Here is a 24,112-nt window from a genome sequence, read left to right as displayed (position 1 = left end):
AGTGGTGCACACTTCCTTCAAACACGTGTTTCACTGGGACAATAGTGAGTGGTGCACACTTCCTTCAAACTTGTGTTTCACTGGGACAATAGTGAGTGGTGCACACTTCCTTCAAACACGTGTTTCACTGGGACAATAGTGAGTGGTGCACACTTCCTTCAAACACGTGTTTCACTGGGACAATAGTGAGTGGTGCACACTTCCTTCGCCCGGCCACAGAAGACAAAAAAGAGTTGCTGGTGTAACAATAGGAAGAATATATTCCACTCCTCTCTTGTACACGCGGCTTATGAGGTAATATACGTGATATATTTTCATATTATTTATCTTATTTACCTCATATGTTGTTCGAAGCTAACGTGCTAGCGTTAGCCCGCTAGCAGGCCTTTGTTGCAAATGCGAGCGTTTTTTTTTGAGGAATGTGTTTTATATGTTCTCTATGAGAATTATATTGACTTATTTAATACTTTAACAGTTTTTTTGTTGTATATTACAGTCATGCTTAACATCATTGAATATTTGTTACTAGAAAGAAATGAACGTCTCGTAATTTAAGTCTGGAATGAGTCACATGGTATAAAAATAATAATAATAATACATTTTATTTGGTATAGCGCTTTTCAGTGTACTCAAAGATGCTTTACAGGATGAAAAAAAAATATTATTGTTATTGTAATGACAGTGTAATATAATGTATTATTGCAGTGGTCTGCTTTATGTTGGTGTCAACTTTATTAGCAATAAATACAAATGATGTTTGCACGCACTTCTATTACCTTGATAACATCCATCCATCCATTTTTCTACCGCTTGTCCCTATTTGGGGTTGCGAGGGGGGACAGGGGGTGTTGGAGCCTATCTCAGCTGCATTGGGTGGACATATCATGGAAATTAAATCAACTGATGTTTGTTATTACGAATACACTATTTGCACAATTGTAAGTGATTAATGCTTATTCAGTCAGACTAAAACAAATATTTATTAAATAAATGTTAAATATTAAAAAATAGCTTTAATATACTGCACACAAAATGAATTTGCATCAATATTTTGTTTGTAATCGGAACATGAGGTACCCAAATATTCTAAATATTTGTTTATATTTATAAATGTATATATATATATATATACTCGCTGCCACTTGTTCCACGTGCTTTGCTGCACTTCTGTTTGTTTTCTGTTGGGTTAAAAATGTTGCTTTCGCAGAAGAAAGTTAAAGTAGCAATGATTGTCACACACACACTAGGTGTGGTGAAATGTGTCCTCTGCATTTGACCCATCCCCTTGATCACCCCCTGAGAGGTGAGGGGAGCAGTGAGCAGCAGCGGTGCTGCGCCCGGGAATCATTTATGGTGATTTAACCCCCAATCACAACCCTTGATGCTGAGTGCCAAGCAGGAAGGTAATGGAGAACAAGGAGAGGATATTGTGTGTAAAAGTAAAGCCAACCGACCACAGCTCTGTAGTCCTGGTCACCGTTGACGTGAGGTGGGACTATTTTGGAGGTGCACGTCAAGGTTGGCTGGTAGGTTGGTAGTGGGAGGAGCCAGTTGGCGTCACTTGATGCTGCAGCACAATGACACTTTTATACGTGCAGACTGACTTCATGCAGTCATGACGGTATTAAAATCCCAGCAGGAGGTTTTCTATAAGTTGTTACTTTTTAAACAATAATTAATGTAAATGCAGGAAACAGGATCAATTACACAATTCATAATAATCAATAACTGATGATTATTCCATGTGTAGAAGAACATCACTACAAAGTGGTGTCAGTCCACTTGGAAAATATTATATTTGATAGACTAAAAAATATTTGACACATCTGAGCTGAAGTTTGTTTGTGTTGTCTTGCGGACGTCCAACAGATGAACGCTCGTCAAGAAGAACGTCCCCTTCAGCAGCAGGAGGATCCACAGCCCCCCCACATTAAAGAGGAAGAGGAGGAAGTGTGGATCAGTCAGGAGGGAGAGTGTCCTGTAGGGCAGGAGGAGGCTGATGTCAGCAAGTTTCCACTGACTGTTGTCTCTGTGAAGACTGAAGAGCATGAAGACAAACCACCTGAGTCCTCACAGCTTCATCACAGTCCAAGTAAGCACAACATCCACATATCATCTAATACAATGTTTGTGACACATGTTCATCCGGGGGACACATTTATCACTACAGATGGAGATATACTTGTTTTTTAAAGGCCTACTGAAATGAGATGTTCTTATTTAAAGGGGGATAGCAGGTCCATTCTATGTGTCATACTTGATCATTTTGCGATGTTGCCATATTTTTGCTGAAAGGATTTAGTAGAGAACATCCACGATAAAGTTTGCAACTTTCAGTGCAGACGATGACATCACACGTGTGGGGGCTCCTCACATATTCACATTGATTTTAATGGGAGCCTCCAACAGAAAGAGCGATTTGGACCGAGAAAACGACAATTTCCACATTAATTTGAGCGAGGATGAATGATTAGTGTTTCAGGATATTAATGGCGACGGACTAGAAAAATAATAATAATTTAAAAAAGTAGGTTATAAAAAAAAAATTCCAATGTTTTTAGAGACATTTACCAGGACAATTCTGGGAAATCCCTTATCTTTCTATTGTGTTGCTAGTGTTTTAGTGAGTTAAACAGTACTTGATTGCAAAAGATTCAGCAACACAGATGTCCAAAATACTGTGTAATTATGCCGTTAAAGCAGACGACTTTTAGCTGTGTGTGTGTGCAGCGCTCATACTTCCTAAAAACCCGTGACGTCTTGCGTACGCGTCATCAATACACGACGTTTTCAAGACGAAACTCCCGGGAAATTTAAAATTGTAATTTAGTAAACTAAAGCGGCCGTATTGGCATGTGTTGCAATGTTAATATTTCATCATTGATATATAAACTATCAGACTGCGTGGTCGCTAGTAGTGGCTTTCAGTAGGCCTTTAACACCACCATTTAAAAACGAATGCTTATCAATCATGTGAATTATGTTTATATAGCGCTTTTCTCTAGTGACTCAAAGCGTTTTTACATAGTGAAACCTAATATCTGAATTACTGTCAGGGGGTGTTGTTGCTGAACCCCAAGATGCAGAGATGGCGGCAGGCATTGTGCAGGAAAACATGATTTAATTTAACACTAAAACAAGAACAAAGAAAAGGGTACAAACAAAAGGCGCGCACAAGGCGGAGAACAAACTTGGCTATGAACAAAACTAGCACAAAGGCTAACTTTGGACTAAAAACAAAAACACTTACTGTGACACGAAGGAACTATGACGTGAGCAGAGTGAACAGAAGTAGACACAACACTACAACGATTAGTATAAATGACATTGACAGGTAGTGGTGACATCCACACGACACGACAATAATCCAGCACTGACTGGAGGGGAAGGCAGCTTTAAATAGTACCTGGCTGATTGACACCAGGTGTGGCCAGGTGCCAATCAGCCACAGCTGGGGAGACAAAGCACTCAGGGAAACAACCAGGAAACAGATAAATAATGGCGCTGACAGGAAATACTACACACAGAGGAAAAACTAAAACACAACCAAACTGTCAGGGGCAAGCCGGACAGTTACTTTTCAACCAGTGTGGGTGGCACTAGAAGCAGGTGGGTAAAGAGTCTTGCCCAAGGACACAATGGCAGTGACTAGGATGGCAGAAGCGGGGATCGAACCTGGAACCCTCAAGTTGCTGGCACGGCCACACTTCCAACCGACAGGGCGCTCGCTCCCGCTGACATGCCGGTCTTCAAGTGACGGCGTGATAAGAACGCACCGTCACAATAAACAAAACAAAACACTGGCGGAAAGTGATATTTGTTAAAAAAAAAAAACAAGCAAACTGGAGTTTTGACCCAGAGAAGGCCGGATCTTTTAAAAAAAAAAAACACTCTGCAATCCAGGGACGCCCGGACTTAAGGAAATGCACGTCCTTTTTGATTTCAATGCGTAAAAAGACATAAAAAGTGTGTTAACGCCAACACTGGTTATTCATGTGATTATCAGACAGCAGTCATTTCCATTAGACAATATTCAAATATAGGTGGGAGTGTTGGAACCATACCAATATTTTGCTACCGGTACCAAATTTATTTTGGTACTTTTCTCAATAAAGGGGACCACAAAAATGGCATTATTGGCTTTATTTTAACAAAAAAAACTTAGGGTATATTAAACATATGTTTATTATTGCAGTTAAGTCTTTAAATAAAATAGTGAACATGCTAGACAACTTGTCTTTTACTAGTAAGTAAACAAACAAAGACTCCTAATTAGTCTGCTGACATATGCAGTAACATGTTGTCTCATTTATACACCTATTATTTTGTCAACATTATTAAGGACAAACTGTAAAAATGGATAGTTAATCTACTTGTTCATTTACTGTTAGTATCTGCTTATTTTCTCTTTTAACATGTTCTATCTACACTTCTGTTAAAATGTAATAATCACGTATTCTTCTCTTCTTTGATACTTTACATTAGTTTTTGGATGATACCACAAGTTTGGGTATCAATCCGATACCAAGTAGTTACAGGATCATACATTGGTCATCTTTAAAGTCTTCATGTGTCCAGGGACATATTTCCTGTGTTTATAAACATAATACTGTATACATTTAAAAAAAAAGTGAAATAAAATGTTGTGATGCCAAAACATATCGACGTAATCATAGTAGTATCGGCTAGATATGTGGCGTTTGTTTACATTTTGAAGCCGGTGAGCTACGGTGTGTAGTGAAGCATGTTTAGCTGTTCCTCGTCCTCCAGTGATAATGTTACTTGTGAGAAACTTACTTTATTTGTTGCCATGGAGGCGAGGATTAGTGATTTAGAAGTAGCTAAACACTGCCGACCGCGGATGGATGTTAGCCGCTAGCTAGCTTGCCATGTCTTAAAGCCCCTCTTCCTGAGGGTGTTTCAGTGTTATAACTTCACCTTTATTGTTAGTTTTTAAGCCAAAATGCGTCCGTTCTCCCCCTTTCTGTCGTCACACTGTGTCTGCTTGTAAGTACTCAGTGATTGTGTGCCGCCGAACATGCTCGTCTGCCCGTAAACCAGAAATGTCACGACGTGACTTTGAGACGGGAGAAGGGGGGTACGTTACAGCGACGGTATAGTACCGAACATGATTCATTAGCGGTACTATACCAATACCAGTATACTGTACAACCCTAATAGCTGGTATGGCCCACTTATAATTCAAATAACAAAATAATGTTTGCTTTCATCAGATATGTTCTAGTATTGTATATGTGGATGGGGGCCCTGCTTTGGAAATAATGTGTGCCTCTTTCAGAGATCAGGTTTAGTTCCACTTGAAACATTGACATGTTGCACAATGAGATGAGTGCTGTAGCACAAGCGTGGGATAACGTCAACAGTTGTGGAACTTTCTAACAAACACAGTGGAAAGTAGTTAGAGAAAAATGAAACGACGCAGATATTGCTTTCTCCTTTTACTGTTAACTCAAGATAAAAACGGGATCTCATTGGAAGCGATAGTTATGCGCAGACGTCGTTTTAGGTAAAACAAAATGGTGTCTGCCAATGTAGTTTACTACGTCAGTAGTTGTCAAACTTTTTTCACCAAAAATACTTGGCTGTCCAAGTACCACCTCAATGAACTTTCAGGTTCATTCAATATAGGAAACTAAAACACTGTACTTACACAATTAAAGAACATTTGTCGTACTACTAGTGGTACACTTACATCTGTTTTATATATATATACACACACACATAGAGTCGCGATCAAAAGTTTACATACACCTGTAAAGAACATAATGTCATGGCTGTCTTGAGTTTCCAATCATTTCTACAATTCTTATTTATTTGTGATGTAGTGATTGGAGCACATACTTGTTGCTCACTAAAAACATTCATGAAGTTTGCTTCTTTTATGAATTGATTATGGGTCTACTGTACATGTGAGCAAATGTGCTGGGTCAAAAGTGTACATACAGCAATGTTAATATTTGGTTGCATGTCCCTTGGCAAGTTTCACTGCAATAAGGCGCTTTTGGTTGTTGACCACTCCTCTTGACAAAATTGGTGCAGTTCAGCTAAATGTGTTGGTTTTCTGACATAGACTTGTTTCTTCAGCATTGTCCACACGTTTAAGTCAGGACTTTGGGAAGGCCATTCTAAAACTTTCATTCTAGCCTGATTTAGACATTCCTTGACCACTTTTGACGTGTGTTTGGGGTCATTGCCCTGTTGGAACGCCCAACAGCATCCAAGACCCAACCTCTGGGCTGATGATTTTAGCTTGTCCTGAAGAATTTGGAGATAATCCTCCTTTTACATTGTCCCATTTAAAGCAGCAGTTCCATTGGCAGCAAAACAGGCCCAGAGCATAATACGACCACCACCATGCTTTACGGTGGGAATGGTGTTCCTGGGATTAAAGGCCTCACCTTTTCTCCTCCAAACATATTCCTGGGTATTGTGGCCAAACAGCTCCATTTGATATTCATCTGACATGGACGGAGCTAAGATCTTCTGGAGGAAAGTTCTGTGAAATACCCCAAAATAACTTGTAGTGTCTTGTTAATTTATAGCCAAAAATGTTTTTATTTTATAGATATTTTCAAAGCAGAAAAAATTCCTTAGGGTCCTCTGACACCCCATGGGGGACCCGTAAGGTCTGGGCCTCTTAAGACCTCACTGTAGGTGCTAATCGACCTGTTTCTTCACCTTTTTACCGAATTTGAAAGCAAAAGAGTCCACAAATAACCGAATCGTAAAGCAGAATTGAAAATTAAATCTGAATTGGTAAAATCTTATCAATATCGCTCCTGACATGTGACTGAAAAAAAGATGGACTCCTCTCGACCATGTTTGTCTTCCTGTGTCCTGCAGACGTCTGTGAAGAACATCATCTCTCTGAGCAACAGAAGTGGAGCTTCAGGATGGGCAAGGAGCAGCCACAGCCCTTCCACATTAAGGAGGAAGAAAGGGCGCCTCATACATTGCAAATGCAAAGGGAAGAAAATAACCCATTGACCTCCCATTTTAAAGAGGAAGAGGAGGAACACAGTATCAGTCAAGAATGGTTGGAGAAGTTCCATGTGATTGTGAAGAGTGAAGATGATGAGGTGAAAGGTGAAAGTGAGGAGAGGGGAGGGGGGGAGCCTCCAAGCAGCAGCTCAACACAACACATGACAACAGAAGCTGATGGAGACCACTGTGGAGGATCACAAGCAGACAAGCTCTTAGCTCCACTATCAGATAGTGAGGACACAACGTCACACTCTCCTGACACTGATGATGAAGACTCTAAAGATGATAAGACATGTCACACTGACAACACTCACTTCACATCTTCTCTCTCTCACAAAACTTTTAAATACCATTGTAGTCTGAAAAGACACATGAGAAGACACACTGGAGAAAAACCTTTTATCTGTTCAATATGTGGTAATGGTTTTACACAAAGTTGGAGTTTGAAAATACACATGAGAACACACACTGGTGAAAAACCTTTTTCCTGTACAACCTGTGGTAAAGGTTTTACAGAAAGTCAAAATTTGAAAAGACACATGAGAACACACACTGGTGAAAAACCTTTTTCTTGTTCAATCTGTGGCTTATCTTTTTCAAGGAAGCAACATTTGAAAGTACACATGAGAACGCACACTGGCAAAAACATTTTTCCTGTTCAGTCTGTGGTAAAGGTTTTACAAATGGTCACAATTTGAAAGTACACATGACAACGCACACTGGAGAAAAATCTTTTATCTGTTCAATCTGTAGTAGAGGTTTTGTTCTAAGTAAATATTTGAAAGTACACATGAGAATGCACACTGGAGAAACCCCTTTTTCTTGTTCAATCTGTAGCTTATCTTTTTCAAGGAAGGAACATTTGAAAGTACACATGAGAACACACACTGGCAAAAAACCCTTTTCCTGTTCAACCTGTGGTAAAGGTTTTACACAAAGTCAGAATTTTAAAATACACAAGAGAACACACATTGGAGAAAAACCTTTTTCTTGTTCAATCTGCGGTAAAGGTTTTACACAAAGTCAGAGTTTGAAAGAACACATGAAAATACACAGTGTAGAAAAACCTTTTTCTTGTTCAATTTGTTGTAAAGATTTTTTAAATCGACAGTCTGTGAAAGTACACATGAGAACACACACTGGTGAAAAACCTTTTCCTGTTCAATCTGTGGTGAAGGTTTCACACAAAGTCAGGATGTGAAAAAAACAAGAGAACACACACTGGCGAAAAATTACATTCCTGTTCAATCTGCAACAGAAATTTTGGTGAACGATCAAGCCTTGTAGCACACATGAGAAGACACCCAGGAGAGAAAGTGTTGAGTTGCAGTGTGTGTGGTGAAAGATTGTCTTCTAAGTAGCAGTGTAAGAAACACAAGTGTGCTGGTGAGAACAGCAGCAGCAAATGAAACTGCAGGATTTGAAATAAACTGTCCAGACTTTCATTTTGACTTTCTAACAACATCAGCACATCAATCAAGTACATGCATTAATGTACTTTTATTAAATATTGAACAAAATAGTTTGACCGAAAAGGTGAGTGTAAACAGTACAAGACATACTTTACATACAAAAAACATTTTATTTGTATATATATGCATAATACAATTTTAGACTTATTCATAATAGTTTTTTATAGGCGTTTGAAATATTGAAGAATTACATATTTGTATTTGTAATTGTTGATAATCCCATAGATTATCACCTTTATATGATATACATATGTACTGGTTCACATCTGAAACATCTTCTGGACCACTTCAGGAAGCATATTATTATTTACTTTATATATAATTTGAACAGTTGTCTTTTATACAATTTTAAAATGTGTGACTTAATGAATCATTTGTTGGGTCTCTATAATCCAGTTTATTAATGATCTTTATTACTGTCTTTTGTAATATGATGATTGTGTTGTGATTGTTTCATATGTATGTCCCCAGACCTTTATGCAATGTGAAAGTGAAAGAAAATGACTAAATTGTCTGTGGAAGGATGGTTATGTTTTTACAAACTTACATTTGTGGATAAAACAAAAACTCCTATTATTGTGTTTGAAACATTTTTATGGTTGTTTTTCTTTTTAACATCCCCAAAACAATATCAATATCAATCAAAGTTTGTCGTTTTGGCAAAAGCCAATATTATACATAGATTTACTTTGCATACATTCCCTATCACAGAACGAACAAGTGTTGTCTTCAATTGCAATTCAATATCCTAAAAATGATTTTAAGTGGTCAATTCCGGGGTTGTTTTTTTCCCAAAATGAACCCCTTTGCTTTTGGAAGATTGGAAACTTTCAAGTTCTATTTTTTTTTAATATACTATTGAAGAAATAGTAAATAATTACAAAAGATGGTATGCTGTAATTAGAATGTTTTTTACAAAAGCCTTTTATTTTTAGTAATTATTTTTATTTGCAGGATGTAGTTAATGAAATCTTCAATTCATAAAATATTTTCTCACTCAATAAGTGCATAAGCGACCAAATGCCTTTTTCAAACCATTGCTGTACAAAGATGGATTTGTTTCTCATTTTAATATAAGAACAATTCCATAGTGGAGTATTGTGTGTGATGAAGTTGTGTTTGTAAATTAGTTTCCAGTACAACAACACTACTCTAGCCTTGACTGGAGGGCAAAGCAGGTCTAAATAGCAACCGGCTGATTGACAGTCCAGGTGTGGCCAGGTGCCAATCAGCCGCATCTGAGGGGAAACAGCTCTCAGAGAGACAAGCAGGAAACTGAACCAAAATAAGAGCGCTTACAGGAAATAAAAACAAACACAGAGGAAAAAACCTAACTAAACTGTCAGTGACAAATTTGACACATTTATTAAAAAAACAAAACTTCTATCGATATTTGCAGTTGCGGCATTTTGTTAATATGAAGGTGAAAAATGTAACAAAGACCAGCATATGTTTAATTGAACTATTTACAAAAGCATATAATTCAGAAACTATTGATAGAAGTGTTTCATGTTTGTATAGGAAATCATATTTAACTTCATATATTAAAACAAAATGGGAGAAGGAAGGAGGGATAACTATATCTGAGGAAGAATGGACAATAAAATGGAGATATCAATGGACTTGTAGCAGCTCACCCAAGTGGAGAGTTTGGCTGGGAAAGTTTTATTCCACCTTCTCAGAAGTCTCAGTATGATAACAACTCCCCTGCCTGTTGGACAAATTGTGGGAATCTAAAGGCAAACCACTAGCATGTTTTCTGGGACTGCTCTGCCATAAAGGACTATTGGAAAGAGATACACCAAGCTCTACAGGATATTTTCAAATCACCCCTTGAAAGTAACATTCTGTTTTTCACACATCGCACCTCAGGATTGGCTGAAAAAAGAGAAATACTTCATGAATATCCTACTAGTGGTTTGTAAAAAGAGCATTACCAGGAAATGGAGATTACAGGAGAGCCCAACTTTGAAGAAATGGATGGAAATCACAATGGACATTTATAAAACACAGGAGATAACAGCTTTTATTATTTATAAACTAGAGATATTTACTTCATACTGGGAATACTGGCTCCATTATGTCACGCCACATAAGCCTGATTTTATTTTTTCCAATTCGTGATTAAACTGTTATTTTTTTTTTTAAAGATGACTCCCTATATGTACATAGTTTTTTCTATTTATTTATTTACTAACTGTTCATATTCTTTCATTTTTTTATATTATTATTATCGTTATTATTGTTAATATTACTTTGGTTAGTTTTTTTTCTTTTTTTGCTGATTTTCTGTGAGTGTTTTGCTGGATTTCAGCAGTTTGTTTTGTTTTCTTCATAGAAAAGTTGCTCTGGGTTTTTGTTCTTTTATCAATAAATATCCCTTTTTTCACTGCACGGTGCCACCTCGTTCTTCTGCATCTTAAAAATAACGAAATGATTGTAACTAGCATTCCCAATTTCCAGTTTTTGGTGAACTCTTGTGAAAAATCCACTCTCATGTTACTCTTTATAGTTAATTCATTTTTAAATTAATAAAATACTAACTGAGTCCTGCTGCTAGTTCACTTTTTGTGGTGTCATTTTGCTACCTGTTTAGGAAATGATATGTTCTTAAATATATAAATAATCTTCCATATTGGCAGCTATAGTGATTCATTTATTCAGCAGAGCAATACTGTTAGGAGCTGAATTAGATGGAACCCAAGGATGCAGAGACATATTGTTTGTAGACAAAATGTATTCTTTTATTCTGGGCGCAAGGAGGATGTAGCCACAAAAACATAAAGCGATGGTGGAGCACAAAAACACACCATAAAAACTACTAAGATAAATACCAAAACTAAACCAAAAGCGCTAGTAAAGACTGGGAATAATACTGACAGATAAGATAAAAAATAAAAGAGCAAAGTACAAAAATAAATCTCCAGACGAAGCTAGGAAACATACTTCAAGAATGAAGTAAAACAGAAACACAAAATTATAAACTGCAAGCGTTAGTCGGCGCTGGATAAACAGGCAAACCTGCAAGATGCACGAGCAAAAACAGGAGGGTTTAGCAAGTGAGACGAGAAGGACAGTCATGCGTGAGGAACAGCAGTAACCACAAAGTACCGGCGCTAACGGGCCGTAAGCAGCCAGTTAATAAAGGCACGCTAATCAACCTCAGGTGTGTTGGATTGACCAGCGTCAGCTGCACTCCAGACTGTGGATGAGAGAGAGAGTCAGTCTGATGTGCAAACAACATCATGAAACTTCAGTATACCACAAATACAACTTGCTTCCGACAAAAAAGTATACACAATTGCTGTCTTCCTCGCTGATAAAACATGATAGCAACATGTATCTGCTAGCTCAGGATCGCCCCCACTTCTCAGTGTGGTGAGTTGGAGTATCAATCAATCAATCAATGTTTACTTATATATCCCTAAATCACTAGTGTCTCAAAGGGCTGCACAGACCACTACGACATCCTCGGTAGGCCCACATAAGGGCAAGGAAAACTCACACCCAGTGGGACGTCGGTGACAATGATGACTATGAGAACCTTGGAGAGGAGGAAAGCAATGGATGTGGAGCGGGTCTAACATGATACTGTGAAAGTTCAATCCATAATGGATCCAACACAGTCGCGAGAGTCCAGTCCAAAGCGGATCCAACACAGCAATACAGTGCTGAAATCTGTATTTTAAAGGCCTACTGAAAGCCACTACTAGCGACCACGCAGTCTGATAGTTTATATATCAATGATGAAATATTAACATTGCAACACATGCCAATATGGCCGCTTTAGTTTACTAAATTGCATTTTTAAATTTCCCGGGAGTTTCTTCTTGAAAATGTCACAGAATGATGACGTGTACGCGTGACGTCACGCACTGTTAGGAAATATTAGCGCTGCACACACACACAGCTAAAAGTCGTCTGCTTTAACGGCATAATGATACAGTATTTTGGACATCTGTGATGCTGAATCTTTTGCAATTTGTTCACTTAATATTGGAGAAGTCACAGTAGAAAGATGGAGGTGGGAAGCTTTAGCCTTTAGCCACACAAACACACGGTGATTCCTTGTTTGAAATTCCCGGAGGTGAAGCTTTCCCACGGATCAGAGCGGTCAAGCGAACATGGATCCTGACCAAATGTCAACCAGCAGTTTTGGGTGAGAAAATTGTGGTAAAAAGTCGCCACTTACCGGAGATCAGCTGAGCTTGTGCCATCCATAAAGCTGCCGTCAACTTCCTGCAAACACTGGCGTCCAGACACCTGTGGAGACACACCTCCGACTATCAGGTAATATTAAACTCACTAAAACACTAGCAACACAATAGAAAGATAAGGGATTTCCCAGGTTTATCCTGATAAATGTGTCTAAAAATATCTGAATCCGTCCCAATGCAACCCCCTTTTTTTTTTTTACTTGTTTTTTTTTTTCTAGTCCGTCGCTATCAATATCCTCAAACACAAATCTTTCATCCTCGCTCAAATTAATGGGGAAATTGTCGTTTTCTCGGTCCAAATAGCTCTTTTTATTGGAGGCTCCGATTAAAAACAATGTGAGGATTTGAGGAGCCATCACACGGGTGACGTCATCGTCTGCGACTTCCGGTAAAGGCAAGGCTTTTCTATTAGCGACCAAAAGTTGCAAACTTTATCGTGGATGTTCTCTACTAAATCCTTTCAGCAAAAATATGGCAATATCGCGAAATGATCAAGTATGACACATAGAATGGCCCTGCTAACCCCGTTTAAATAAGAACATCTCATTTCAGTAGGCCTTTATGTCTTATAATCAAGGAATAATGAGGTCACACTGATATTAGAACATTAATGCTAAGGTTTCATCCAGTAGTGGACCGGTTATGTCTGATGATGATGATGATGATGATGATGATGTATCTGTGCAAGTGAACAATTGGATCCACAAGGGACAACAACCCTTTCCACAGACTACACACACATAGTAAACATCGATCTTCAAAACCTTCAACAATATATTTGAAGAAGACTTTAGGGTTGAAAGTGAAGATGTGATAGTGAAATAAGTACAAATGCAACAATAAAAACAAGCAACTCCACTCACGATGACTCTAAAGTTCAGTGATGTGTTGCTAACTTCAGCCTTTTTCTTCTTTGTTGGTGTTTTGCAGGAGTTAACATCCATGATGTAATAATGCTGCTCAGTCCACGTTTTGTTAACAATTTTATTCATTCATTCTTTTAATTGGATAATAACATCAATAAAAATGCAATGGAAGAAAATGTGTGAACAAAAAACAACTGTAAATAATAAGAAGCTCTCTCTTTAACAATGAGAAAATAAAATAAAATAGTAGCTACATACATGATATTCAATAAATGCACACAACTTAAAAAGTAATTCCAGAACAACATAGAATAACAGTAGAAGATGAGAAGCACTACTACATACAACATCAAATATGCATTCATATTAAACATGCTGTGTTTTAAAGTACATTTAGCACAATCACTGCTTAAGTGGTTTTAAATCCCTGCAGCTTCCATGACTGTTACACACTTGTGTTTACTGACCTGATACTTATGCCAGAACATCTTATCACACACAGTGCAACTAAATGGTTTCTCTCCAGTGTGTGTTCTCATGTGTCTGGTCATGACAAGATTTGTGGAGAAACTATTCTTACAAACAGAGCAAGTAAATGGTTTCTCTCCAGTATGTGTTCTCATGTGCGTGGACATGTTAAGCTTTCTGGAAAACCTCTTCTTACAAAGAGAGCAAGTAAAAGGTTTCTCTCCAGTGTGTGTTCTCATGTGTCTTTTCATTTGCTCATTTATGGAGAATCTTTTGGGACACACTGAGCATGGAAAAGGTTTCTCTCCAGTGTGTCTTCTCATGTGTGTGGTCATGTGTTGCTTTCTGGAGAAACTCTTCTTACAAACAGAGCAAGGAAAAGGTTTCTCTCCAGTGTGTGTTCTCATGTGTGTGGTCATGGCAGACTTAATGGAGAAACTCTTCTTACAAACAGAGCAAGTAAAATGTTTCTCTCCAGTGTGTGTTCTCATGTGTGTGGTCATGTTACGCTTTGTGGAGAAACTTTTTTTACAAACAGAGCAAGTAAAAGGTTTCTCTCCAGTATGTATCCTCATGTGTATTGTAATATAACTCTTGTGTCTAAATGATTTCCCACATTGAGAGCAGTCAAAGTGTTTGTTGTTAGTGTGATGTCTCGTATCACCTTTAGAGTCATTTTTACTCTCCAAAGGTTTTTGGATGTGATCACTGTGATCAGAAGAGTGTGACATCATGTGGTCCATGTCTGACAGAGGAGCAAAGATGCTGTCTGGTTCTGACTTTATATGTTCACAATGCTCTCCATCAGCTTCTGTGATGTGTTGACTTACAAGCTCCGCCCCTCTGTTCTCCTCACTTTGACTGTGATGAAGCTGTAAGGACTGAGCTTCATCTTCATCATTATCCTCCACCAACCTTTGAAGCTGCTTCCACAGTTCCTCCTCTTCCTCTTTAATGTGGGAGGGGGCCTGTAGCTCCTTCTGTCCCACACTGGAGCTCCACTCCTGCTGCTTGGAGGGAATCTCTTCATGACTCTCTGCTGACACCTGCTGGACGTCTGCAGAACATAAAACACAAATGAGGTGTTACTGTATTGAAGTTTGCAGTATTCAAACTATTCACATGTGAGCTAGGCCAAACAGACAGTGATGGGCAAACGACCTGGAAAATGTATTAAGCTAAGCTACAAGTTACTCCCAATTAAATGTAGCTAAGCTATCCTCAGAGAATTGTAGCAAGCTACACTACACGCTACACTGCAAAAGTAGCTTGCCACATCAAAGCTACATTTAACAGCATTTCTATCTATTGGCCCACATGTATAATATCAGTGTTAATGTAACTGAGAGTGTACACATGGACCCAGTGAGAGAACTACATGTCTTCAACTCATCACTGAGCTTGTTCCACCACTTAACTCCTAAAACTGTGATACATTTGCATTTTATATCCCTTCTTACTTTACCTATTTCAAAAATCAATATTCCCCATAAATGATAGTTTTCTCCTCTTAATTGAAATAACCTAATAATACAAGCTGGAAGACTTTTGCTGTAAACATTTCCACAAACTTCAACACAATATGTTAAATATGGAAAAATAAAAGAATAATATAACTGTTGAGAGGGGCGTGGCCTACGCGTTCCCTGCGGGCGGGGCGTGTGCAGGGGCCGGCCAGGAAGCAGCATACAGGTGAGCAGATACCTCAGCTGGAGCGAGTGATCCAATCACCTGTTCCCTTTATCAGCAGCCTTGGAAATCTTGAGGGGAAAGATGATGAGAGTGACGGAGAGAGAAAGACACACACGGCGAGATACAGTGAACAAACTGGAGAGCACTGGACTGATGCAGTTGCATGTACTGCCATCAATAAAAGTGTAACTCACTGAGACCGAGTGTGGTGATTCCAGCCAAACAACGGGGGATCTGGGACAGAGACCTTCCACAGTGGCGCGGAACTAAGGAAGAATCCAGGAAAGATGTCGGCACCAACCCCCCTGGAAGCGCTTGGACAAGTGCTGGCGCAAGTATCAGCAGCAAGTCAGCAACAATCGCAACTGTTAAAACGCTAATGGACAAGGCGGAAGCGGGAGGGATGTCAGCCATGAAACGCATGGTAGAGGGGGAGGATCCTCAAACATTCCTGGACATGTTCGAGGCGACAGCGACGTCAAACAGGTGGCCGGAAGAAGAGTGGAGAGCAAAACTGCTGCCGCTCCTGGTGGGGGAGGCGCAGCGGGTGGTGTTGAGTCTCCCGGCATCTGCCCGCCTGCAATACACCAACCTCTGTTAAGCCATCCTGGACCGGATCGGCAGCAGCCCCGGGGATCACAGACGCAGATTTAGAGCGATGACGCTGGAGCCAGAAGACCGAGCGTTCGTGTTCGCCTACCGGCTGAGGGACGCAGCGACCCGGTGGCTCTGGCCCAATGGACAGGATCCAGGTGTGCTGGAAAGCATCGTTTTGGAGCGGTTCCTGGACGCCATCCCAGCTAGGACATCAGCGTGGGTGAGATACCACAGCCCCCCGAGCGTAAAAGCAGCGGTGAGGTTGGCGGAGGAACACCTAGCAGTGCAGAGGGAGGCAACCCCGAGGACGGCCGCAGGATCCACCCCCCGCGATGGGGGGGTGTGGAGAGGGCCAGATCACCCGGGCATAAAGACCAGGTTTTCCCGGTGGCCACACAAACACTTACACACACACACGCAGGCACGCACACACGCACACACACACCACTAACGTTGGGACACGGGTTAACAATAAATCTGATGTGTGCATGTTGCAGGTTCCCAGTGCTGCGGCGAGAGGGCTTCCCTCGCAGAGGGCACCTCAACTTCCAGGGCTGGTGTGCTGGGGGTGCAGACAACCCGGTCACGTGCGCAGGGATTGCTCCATGATGGAGGTGGGGCAGGCAATGCGGGTTGTCGAGCCACCAGCACCCGCCCCCGATCCAGGAGAGACATACTACGTCCCGGTAAGAGTACAAGGGGGTACATATCGGGCGATGGTGGACTCGGGCTGTAAGCCGTCCCTGATCCACCAAAACCTGGTTCGACCCGATGGCTGAACATTTGGGGTATGACGAGACACTTAATTGGGTCATGGTCCAATTTTATTGGCCAGGCCTCCGGGGGGATGTGCGCTGGTGGTGCGCAGCCTGGCCGGACTGCCAGCTGGTGAATCCAGCGGCCACCCCACGGGCATCGTTACGCCCATTATCGCTCATAGAGGTTCCATTCGAGAGAATTGGCATGGACCTCATCGGACCATTTCACCCGAGTACATCGCTTTGTTTTACCTCAACGCGGTATCCCGAAGCAAAGCCTTTGCGCCCTATCTCCGCCAAAAGTGTAGCGCAAGCACTGTTTCAGGTCATCTCCCAAGATGGAATCCCAAAAGAGATTCTGACTGATCGGGGCACGTCCTTTATGTCACGCACCATAAAAGAACTGTACGGATTTGGGGGTAAAAGCGATCCGCACCAGCGTGTACCTGCCACAAACGGATGGACTGGTGGAGAGATTGAATAAAACGCTGAAAACAATGAGCCGTAAGTTTATGCACAAGAACAAACAGATTTGGGTTGAATGGTTGGATCCCCTTATGTTTGCGATGCAGGAGGTACCCCAGGCCTCACTTGGTTTTGCACCGTGTGAGTTATTGTACGGCCGGAGGCCTCGCGGGGTCTTGGACATCATTAAAGAAAGCTGGGAGGAGGGTCCAAGCTCCAGCAAAAATTAGTTACAGTACGTCCTTGACATGCGAGCAAAACTCCACCAGGTGGGGCACTTGTCACGCGGGAATTTACTCCGTGCCCAAGAGCGTCAGCGGCGCACATATAACCGGGGAACCCAACTGCATAAATTTACACCGGGAGAGAAAGTGCTTGTATTGCTTCCAACTTCAAGCTCTAAATTACTTGCAAAGTAAGCAATTTGTCGAAAAGCTTTAGAACAACATTTCTCAACGAGCTATGGCAAGGAATTTAGGGATTTTACCATCTACGGTCCGTAAAATCATCAAAAGGTTCAGAGAATCTGGAGAAATCACTGCACGTAAGCGATGATATTACGGACCTTTGATCCCTCAGGTGGTACTGCATCAAAAACCCACATCAGTGTGTAAAGGATATCACCACATGGGCTCAGGAACACGTCAGTAAACCACTGTCAGTAGCTACAGTTGGTCACTACATCTATAAGTGCAAGTTAAAACTCTACTATGCTACGCAAAACCCATTTATCAACAATACCCAGAAACACCGCCGGCTAAGCTGGGCCCGAGATCATCTAAGATGGACTGATGCAAAGTGCAAAAGTGTTCTGTGGTCTGACGAGTCCACATTTCAAATTATATTTGGAAACTGTGGATGTGGTGTCCTCCGGAACAAAGAGGAAAATAACCATCCGATTCTTATAGGTGCAAAGTTGGAAAGCCAGCATGTGTGATGGTATGGGGGTGTATTAGTGTCCAAGGCATGGGTAACTTACACATCTGTGAAGGCACCATTAATGCTGAATGGTCCATACAGGTTTTGGAGCAACATATGTTGTCATCCAAGCAACGTTATCATGGACGCCCCTGCTTATTTCAGCAAGACAATGCCAAGCCACGTGTTATAACAGCGTTGCTTCGTAGTAAAACAGTGCAGGTACTTTCCTGGCCCGCCTGCAGTCCAGACCTGTCTCCCATGGAAAATGTGTGGCGCATTATGAAGTGTAAAATACGACAGAGGAGATCCCGGACTGTTGAAGGACTGAAGAACGGGGAAATAATTCTACTTTCAAAGCTTCAACAATTAGTTTCCCAAACGTTTGTTGAGTGTTGTTAAAAGAAAAGGTGATGTAACACAGTGGTGAACATGCCCTTTCCCAACTACTTTGGCACGTGTTGCAGCCATGAAATTAATTATTGAAGTTATGAAGTTAATTATTATTTGCAAAAAAAAAAATAAAGTTTGTGAGTGTGAACATCAAACATCTTGTCTTTGTAGTGCATTCAATTGAATATTGGTTTAAAATTATTTGCAAATCATTGTATTCTGTTTATATTTACATCTAACACAATTCCCCAACTCATATGGAAACGGAGTGTGTACACTGTAACAACACCATGATGTCATAACTCTTCAATGTTGACTTACACGCCCACACGCACACACACACACACACACACACACGCACGCACGCACGCACACAGACACACACACACACACACACACACACACAGAACATCAAAGGATAGATGTTACCATTTGTGGTTTCACAGAACATTTTGGCATCTATATTACTTACACGAGTGTTTTTCAACCACTGTGCCGTGAGATACAGTCTGCTGTGCCGTGGGAGATTATCTAATTTCACGTATTTGGGTTAAAAATATTTTTTGCAAAGCAGTAATTATAGTCTGCAAATGATGTGTTGTTGTTGAGTGTCTGCTATCTAGAGCTCGGCAGAGTAACCGTGTAATACTCTTCCATATCAGTAGGTGGCAGCTGGTTGCTAATTGCTTTGTAGATGTCGGGAACCGCGAGAAGGCAGCTTGCAGGTCAAAAGGTACCTAATGCTTAAACCCAGAATAAACCAAAGGTGAGTGCCCCTAAGAAAAGGCATTGAAGCTAGGGGATGGCTATTCAGAACAAAGCTAAAACTGAACTGGCTACAAGGTAAACAAAAACAGAATGCTGGACAACAGCAAAGACTTACTGTGGAACAAAGACGGCGCCCACAATGTACATCCCAACATGACATGACAATCAACAATGTCCCCACAAAGAAAGAAAAAAAAAATATTCTTGATTGCTAAAACAAAGTAGATGCGGGAAATATCGCTCAAAGGAAGACATGAAACTGCTACAGGAAAATACCAAAAAAAGAGAAAAAGACACCAAAATAGGAGCCAAAGACAAGAACTAAAACACTACACACAGGAAAACAGCAAAAAAAACTCAGAATAAGTCACGGCACGGTGTGACAGGTACACCTACTTTGAGACAAGAACTATATTGATGCATGCTTGGTTATGCTTTAAAGTCATATCCAACAATTGTGACGACTTTTTACTGTCAACTGAGGTTTATTTTTTAATGATTTCTGCTGGTGGTGTGCCTCCTGATATTTTCAACACAAAAATTGTGCCTTGGCTCAAAAAAGGTTGAAAAACACTGACTTACACTATCTTATTATATTGAATCTATATTCAATGATAGCTAGCGTTAGATCAGGGGTCTTCAACCCGCGGCTCTGGAGCCACATGAGGTTCTTTCATGCCTCCGTCGTGGCTCCCTTTGGCTTTGAAACCGAATGTCAACAAATAATGGTTACTTGATCTATTCTATTTCATTTGATTTAGTTAGTTCATTTAAATTTTACAGTTGTAATTTTGGAGAGTTCTGGGATCTTGTCATAGGAAAATAAAACCCATGTGAATATATTGTGGATGTAAATGTATGTCACAGCCCTTATGCGACATCTCTTGCTGCCATGCAATTGTATTGTTTTTAGCGGTCAACCCCTAGCAATGGACGGATCAACAAAGATAGATATTTTATTTACTTACATTTTTATAAATTTGCTGTTTTTATTGATGACCAAGTAGTTGTTTTTAGTCAAATGAATATTCCACAGTTTTATGCCTTCAGAACATTGGAATGAGTTGATTTTTTAATTTCAATTCATTATTAAGGAAAGGAAGAGTGTATTTTGTTTCTAATATTCAAAATAATTTGATGATTTGCTTTGTTATACCCAGAGATAAATCAAATAAGTGTTTGATTTCATAAATCCTATAACACACGTGTAACACAACTATAAGTGGTGTTATCATCGTTTTAGGTATCTAACAGAGTTTGTGGCTCTAGGTGGGTTTTATTTGGGGGGAAACGGGCTAAAATGTCTCTTTGTATGCTGAAGGTTGCCGACCCCTGCGTTAGGTCAACACACAAAGCTAATGTGCGTGCACATGTTACGTATGTGTGGAGTTACATCATTTTGTGCTAAAAGCCATATTCTGCTTTCATGAATAAATGTTTGCCTTTTAGACATTGTGTTAACATTATCTGATTTTTTACCTAATTTAAACAAATCACCGTTCCTGGGGACTGACTCCATTGAAAACCTATCAGTGTCACTTCTCATTCTGGCATGTGTATGCGTGGCATTATGATCAGTAATGGACATGCATGTGCTGTCAGTCATGTTATGTTACTGATACATGCTAGTGGACTATACTTTTATAGTATTACTTGGCTATAAAAAGCTAAATGCGGTCTTACTTGTATGAGTGCACATGTGTGTTACTGTATATTGTTGTTTGAGTGCTGATATTATAATTAATATTTAGAACACTTCATATTACTTCAATTTTTTTTCTGAGTTACTTACTAAATGTTTTCATTTAATAGCACCAGTGCCCGAGTGAAAAAGCAAAGCGTACATCCCTAGTTATCACTGAAAGTATATTCTATCATGATAACAACAACATGACTGCAAAGTGTTAGTTGCTTCTCTCGAACTGTTTCTGTGTACGTGCACACGCTCCCAGTGTGTGTACGAGACAGCAGTAAGTGACTAGCATGCACTAATTCCCAACCATTTTTATTCTATATAATTATCAATCCATCCATTTTCTACCGCTTCTCCCTTTCGGGGTCGCCGGAGCCTTTCTCAGTTAGTCATTGTGAAAGATAATGGACATTTAAAAATATGTATACATTCTGTTAAACCACGAATAGTAACATAAGCAAGTCAGTGATAATCTAGTTATATTTTTTTGTAGAAAAAAAAAAAGAAAGTAATTTTAAGCAAGTTGCGAACGGACACTTTAGTGCTTGCTGTCATTATGATTTGCTGACTACCTCTGTAACAAAACCTAGGAATGTTTTCTGTTGATTACCCATGATCTTCTTTAGTTACACTACTCTGTTCCATGGATCTTCTTTCATTTGCATGCCGGATTGTTTACTTTCACTTGACAAGGCTACTCCACTCACATAATAAATGTCATTGTCTTGTTAACAATCAAATATAAAGTTAGTAAAGATGTGAGAGTAAGAAGTCAACAAACCTGTTCTGTGTGACACAACTTGATGTTTCTTGAAAACAGCGTCCAGTAGTTGATAGTTTTCCTCTTTTGTTCTAGAAAGTTCCGCCTCGTATTCTGCTATCGTTCTTTCTAACACTACAAATATTTCTTCAACGGCAGCAGTTAGTCGCTGATCCACCAACGCTCTCAACATTTGTAATGTAGACATTTTCACACAATCACAACACTTTACTCTCACACTTGATCTCTACTTAGCGATGTGTTGATAACTTCTGTGTCTTCTGTTAGCAGCTAACAAGCTAAGCTAACTAGCGAGCTAAGCTAACTAACAAGCAAAGATAGCACGAGAAGCGGCACAGTGCTTCTAGCGCATCCAGACCACTTTATCCTTAACTAAAGAATAAAATATGTGTTTTATACGACGTAAATATTTCAAACTGGAGAACAAATAATAAGACTGACTTATTAGCGTCCTGCTCGCGGCTTTCTGCGTCGATGTGCTAGCGTTGTGTCGGTCGCGAACGATTCGTTCGATTGAACGAAGCATACATCTTCTTCTTCTTTTGTTTTTTTTTATGGCGGTTGGCAAGCAACCTTCTGGTGTGCATTAGCGCCACCTACTGTAATGGAGTGTGGACCGAGGTGGATCCCTACTCTATATTCTTTTATTCAACCCAGTGTTTTTTAAATATGTTTGTATTGCTTTATATCCTATGTGTTCTGAATTCAATCCTAATATACTTCCCACTTCTAACCTAATATTTTCTTTTGCTAACTTATTTTCCAGTATTTCTCTTTCTCTATTGTATTTCATACATTGTATTAAAACATGGTCAACATTCTCTATTTGATGGCAAAAATCACACAGCCCTGTATTATGTTTGCCTATCAATTTTAGTGAACTATTTAGATAAGTATGTCCTAATCTCATTCTAGTAATAATGTCTTCTTCTTTCCTATTTCTATTCCTCCTCTCATTACACCTACTCTCCTCTGGACTTTGTAAAACTCTCTACCTTTTGTTTCCTTATTCCAATTATCCTGCCACTTTTTATTGTGTTCTATCTTAATGATGCTCTTCACTTCTTCTTTACTGTGCTTTATCTCCATGTTTACTTCTGTTTTAGTGCTTGCTTGTTTTGCGTATCTATCAGCTAACTCATTCCCCTCAACTCCTACATGAGCAGGAACCCAGAGAAATTTTACCACCAGAGGTGGGTAGAGTAGCCAGAAATTGTACTCAAGTAAGAGTACTGTTACTTTAGAGATTTATTACTCAAGTAAAAGTAAGGAGTAGTCACCCAAATATTTACTTGAGTAAAAGTAAAAAGTATGTTGTGAAAAAAACTACTCAAGTACTGAGTAACTGATGAGTAACCTGTTTGTTTAATGATTACGGCAACAAATAATGCACAAAAACATAAAAATAGCAATGAGCAAATTCAGAGCCAGGAATATCTCTTAAGCAACTAAAACAATATTATATATTAAATAATAGTACATTAAAATAAAATTAAAAAATGGCACATCGAGCCACAATAACTTAACAGCACCATAGCTTCAGTAGGCATTCATTGATTGATTGATTGAAACTTGTATTAGTAGATTGCACAGTACAGTACATATTCCATACAATTGACCACTAAATGGTAACACCCCAATAAGTTTTTCATCCTCAATCAATTATTTAATAAATGACCAAGTCGAGGTGATATACCTCATATATACATATACATACACACACATATCATTTATACACACACATATCATACATACACACACAAACCATTTATACACACACATATCATACATACACACACAAACCATTTATACACACACATATCATATATATATGTATATATATATATATATATATATATATATATATATATATATATATACATACATTTATATATACAGTATATAATCTATATTTATTCATTTTGCCGTTTTTGTTCACATGTTGAAGGTGTTTTAATGAATATACATGCATGTTTAACATATAGATTCCTATCTTTCATGAAAAACAAGAATATAAGT

The 24,112-nt window shown here is 39.5% G+C and overlaps 1 protein-coding gene across 2 annotated transcripts; it reads right to left on the bottom strand.

Moving 5' to 3' along the window:
• Positions 1 to 11,196: 11,196 nt before the first annotated feature.
• LOC133546835 (gastrula zinc finger protein XlCGF28.1-like) lies at positions 11,197 to 22,589 on the bottom strand. 2 transcript variants are annotated; one of them, XM_061892673.1, is made up of 4 exons: positions 22,094 to 22,589; positions 14,944 to 15,085; positions 12,670 to 12,740; positions 11,197 to 11,679 (listed from the first exon to the last, which is right to left on the bottom strand). In XM_061892673.1, the coding sequence occupies exons 1-4, from the start codon at positions 22,278 to 22,280 to the stop codon at positions 11,630 to 11,632; spliced, it is 450 nt and encodes a 149-aa protein (XP_061748657.1). In that variant the 5' UTR covers positions 22,281 to 22,589; the 3' UTR covers positions 11,197 to 11,629. The 2 variants fall into 2 exon arrangements, with proteins under 2 accessions (XP_061748657.1, XP_061748656.1); XM_061892672.1 differs by lacking the exons at positions 11,197 to 11,679; positions 12,670 to 12,740 and having other exon boundaries at positions 13,734 to 15,085.
• Between the last annotated feature and the right edge of the window lie 1,523 nt (positions 22,590 to 24,112).

The sequence above is a fragment of the Nerophis ophidion genome, unplaced genomic scaffold (genome assembly GCF_033978795.1).
Source record: "Nerophis ophidion isolate RoL-2023_Sa unplaced genomic scaffold, RoL_Noph_v1.0 HiC_scaffold_45, whole genome shotgun sequence".
In the NCBI taxonomy this organism is placed as follows: domain Eukaryota; kingdom Metazoa; phylum Chordata; class Actinopteri; order Syngnathiformes; family Syngnathidae; genus Nerophis; species Nerophis ophidion.
The sequence above is the reverse complement of the archived record's forward strand: the minus strand, read 5'-3'. Positions and strand labels throughout refer to the sequence as shown.

What these genes read in the sequence shown, in the direction of transcription:
- LOC133546835 (XM_061892672.1), bottom strand. Translation starts at nt 22,280, where the DNA reads ATGTCTACATTACAAATGTTGAGAGCGTTGGTGGATCAGCGACTAACT. An exon ending in AGTTGTGTCACACAGAACAG is followed by an intron (nt 15,086 to 22,093) that starts GTTTGTTGACTT and finishes TATGTTCTGCAG; the next exon opens with ACGTCCAGCAGGTGTCAGCA.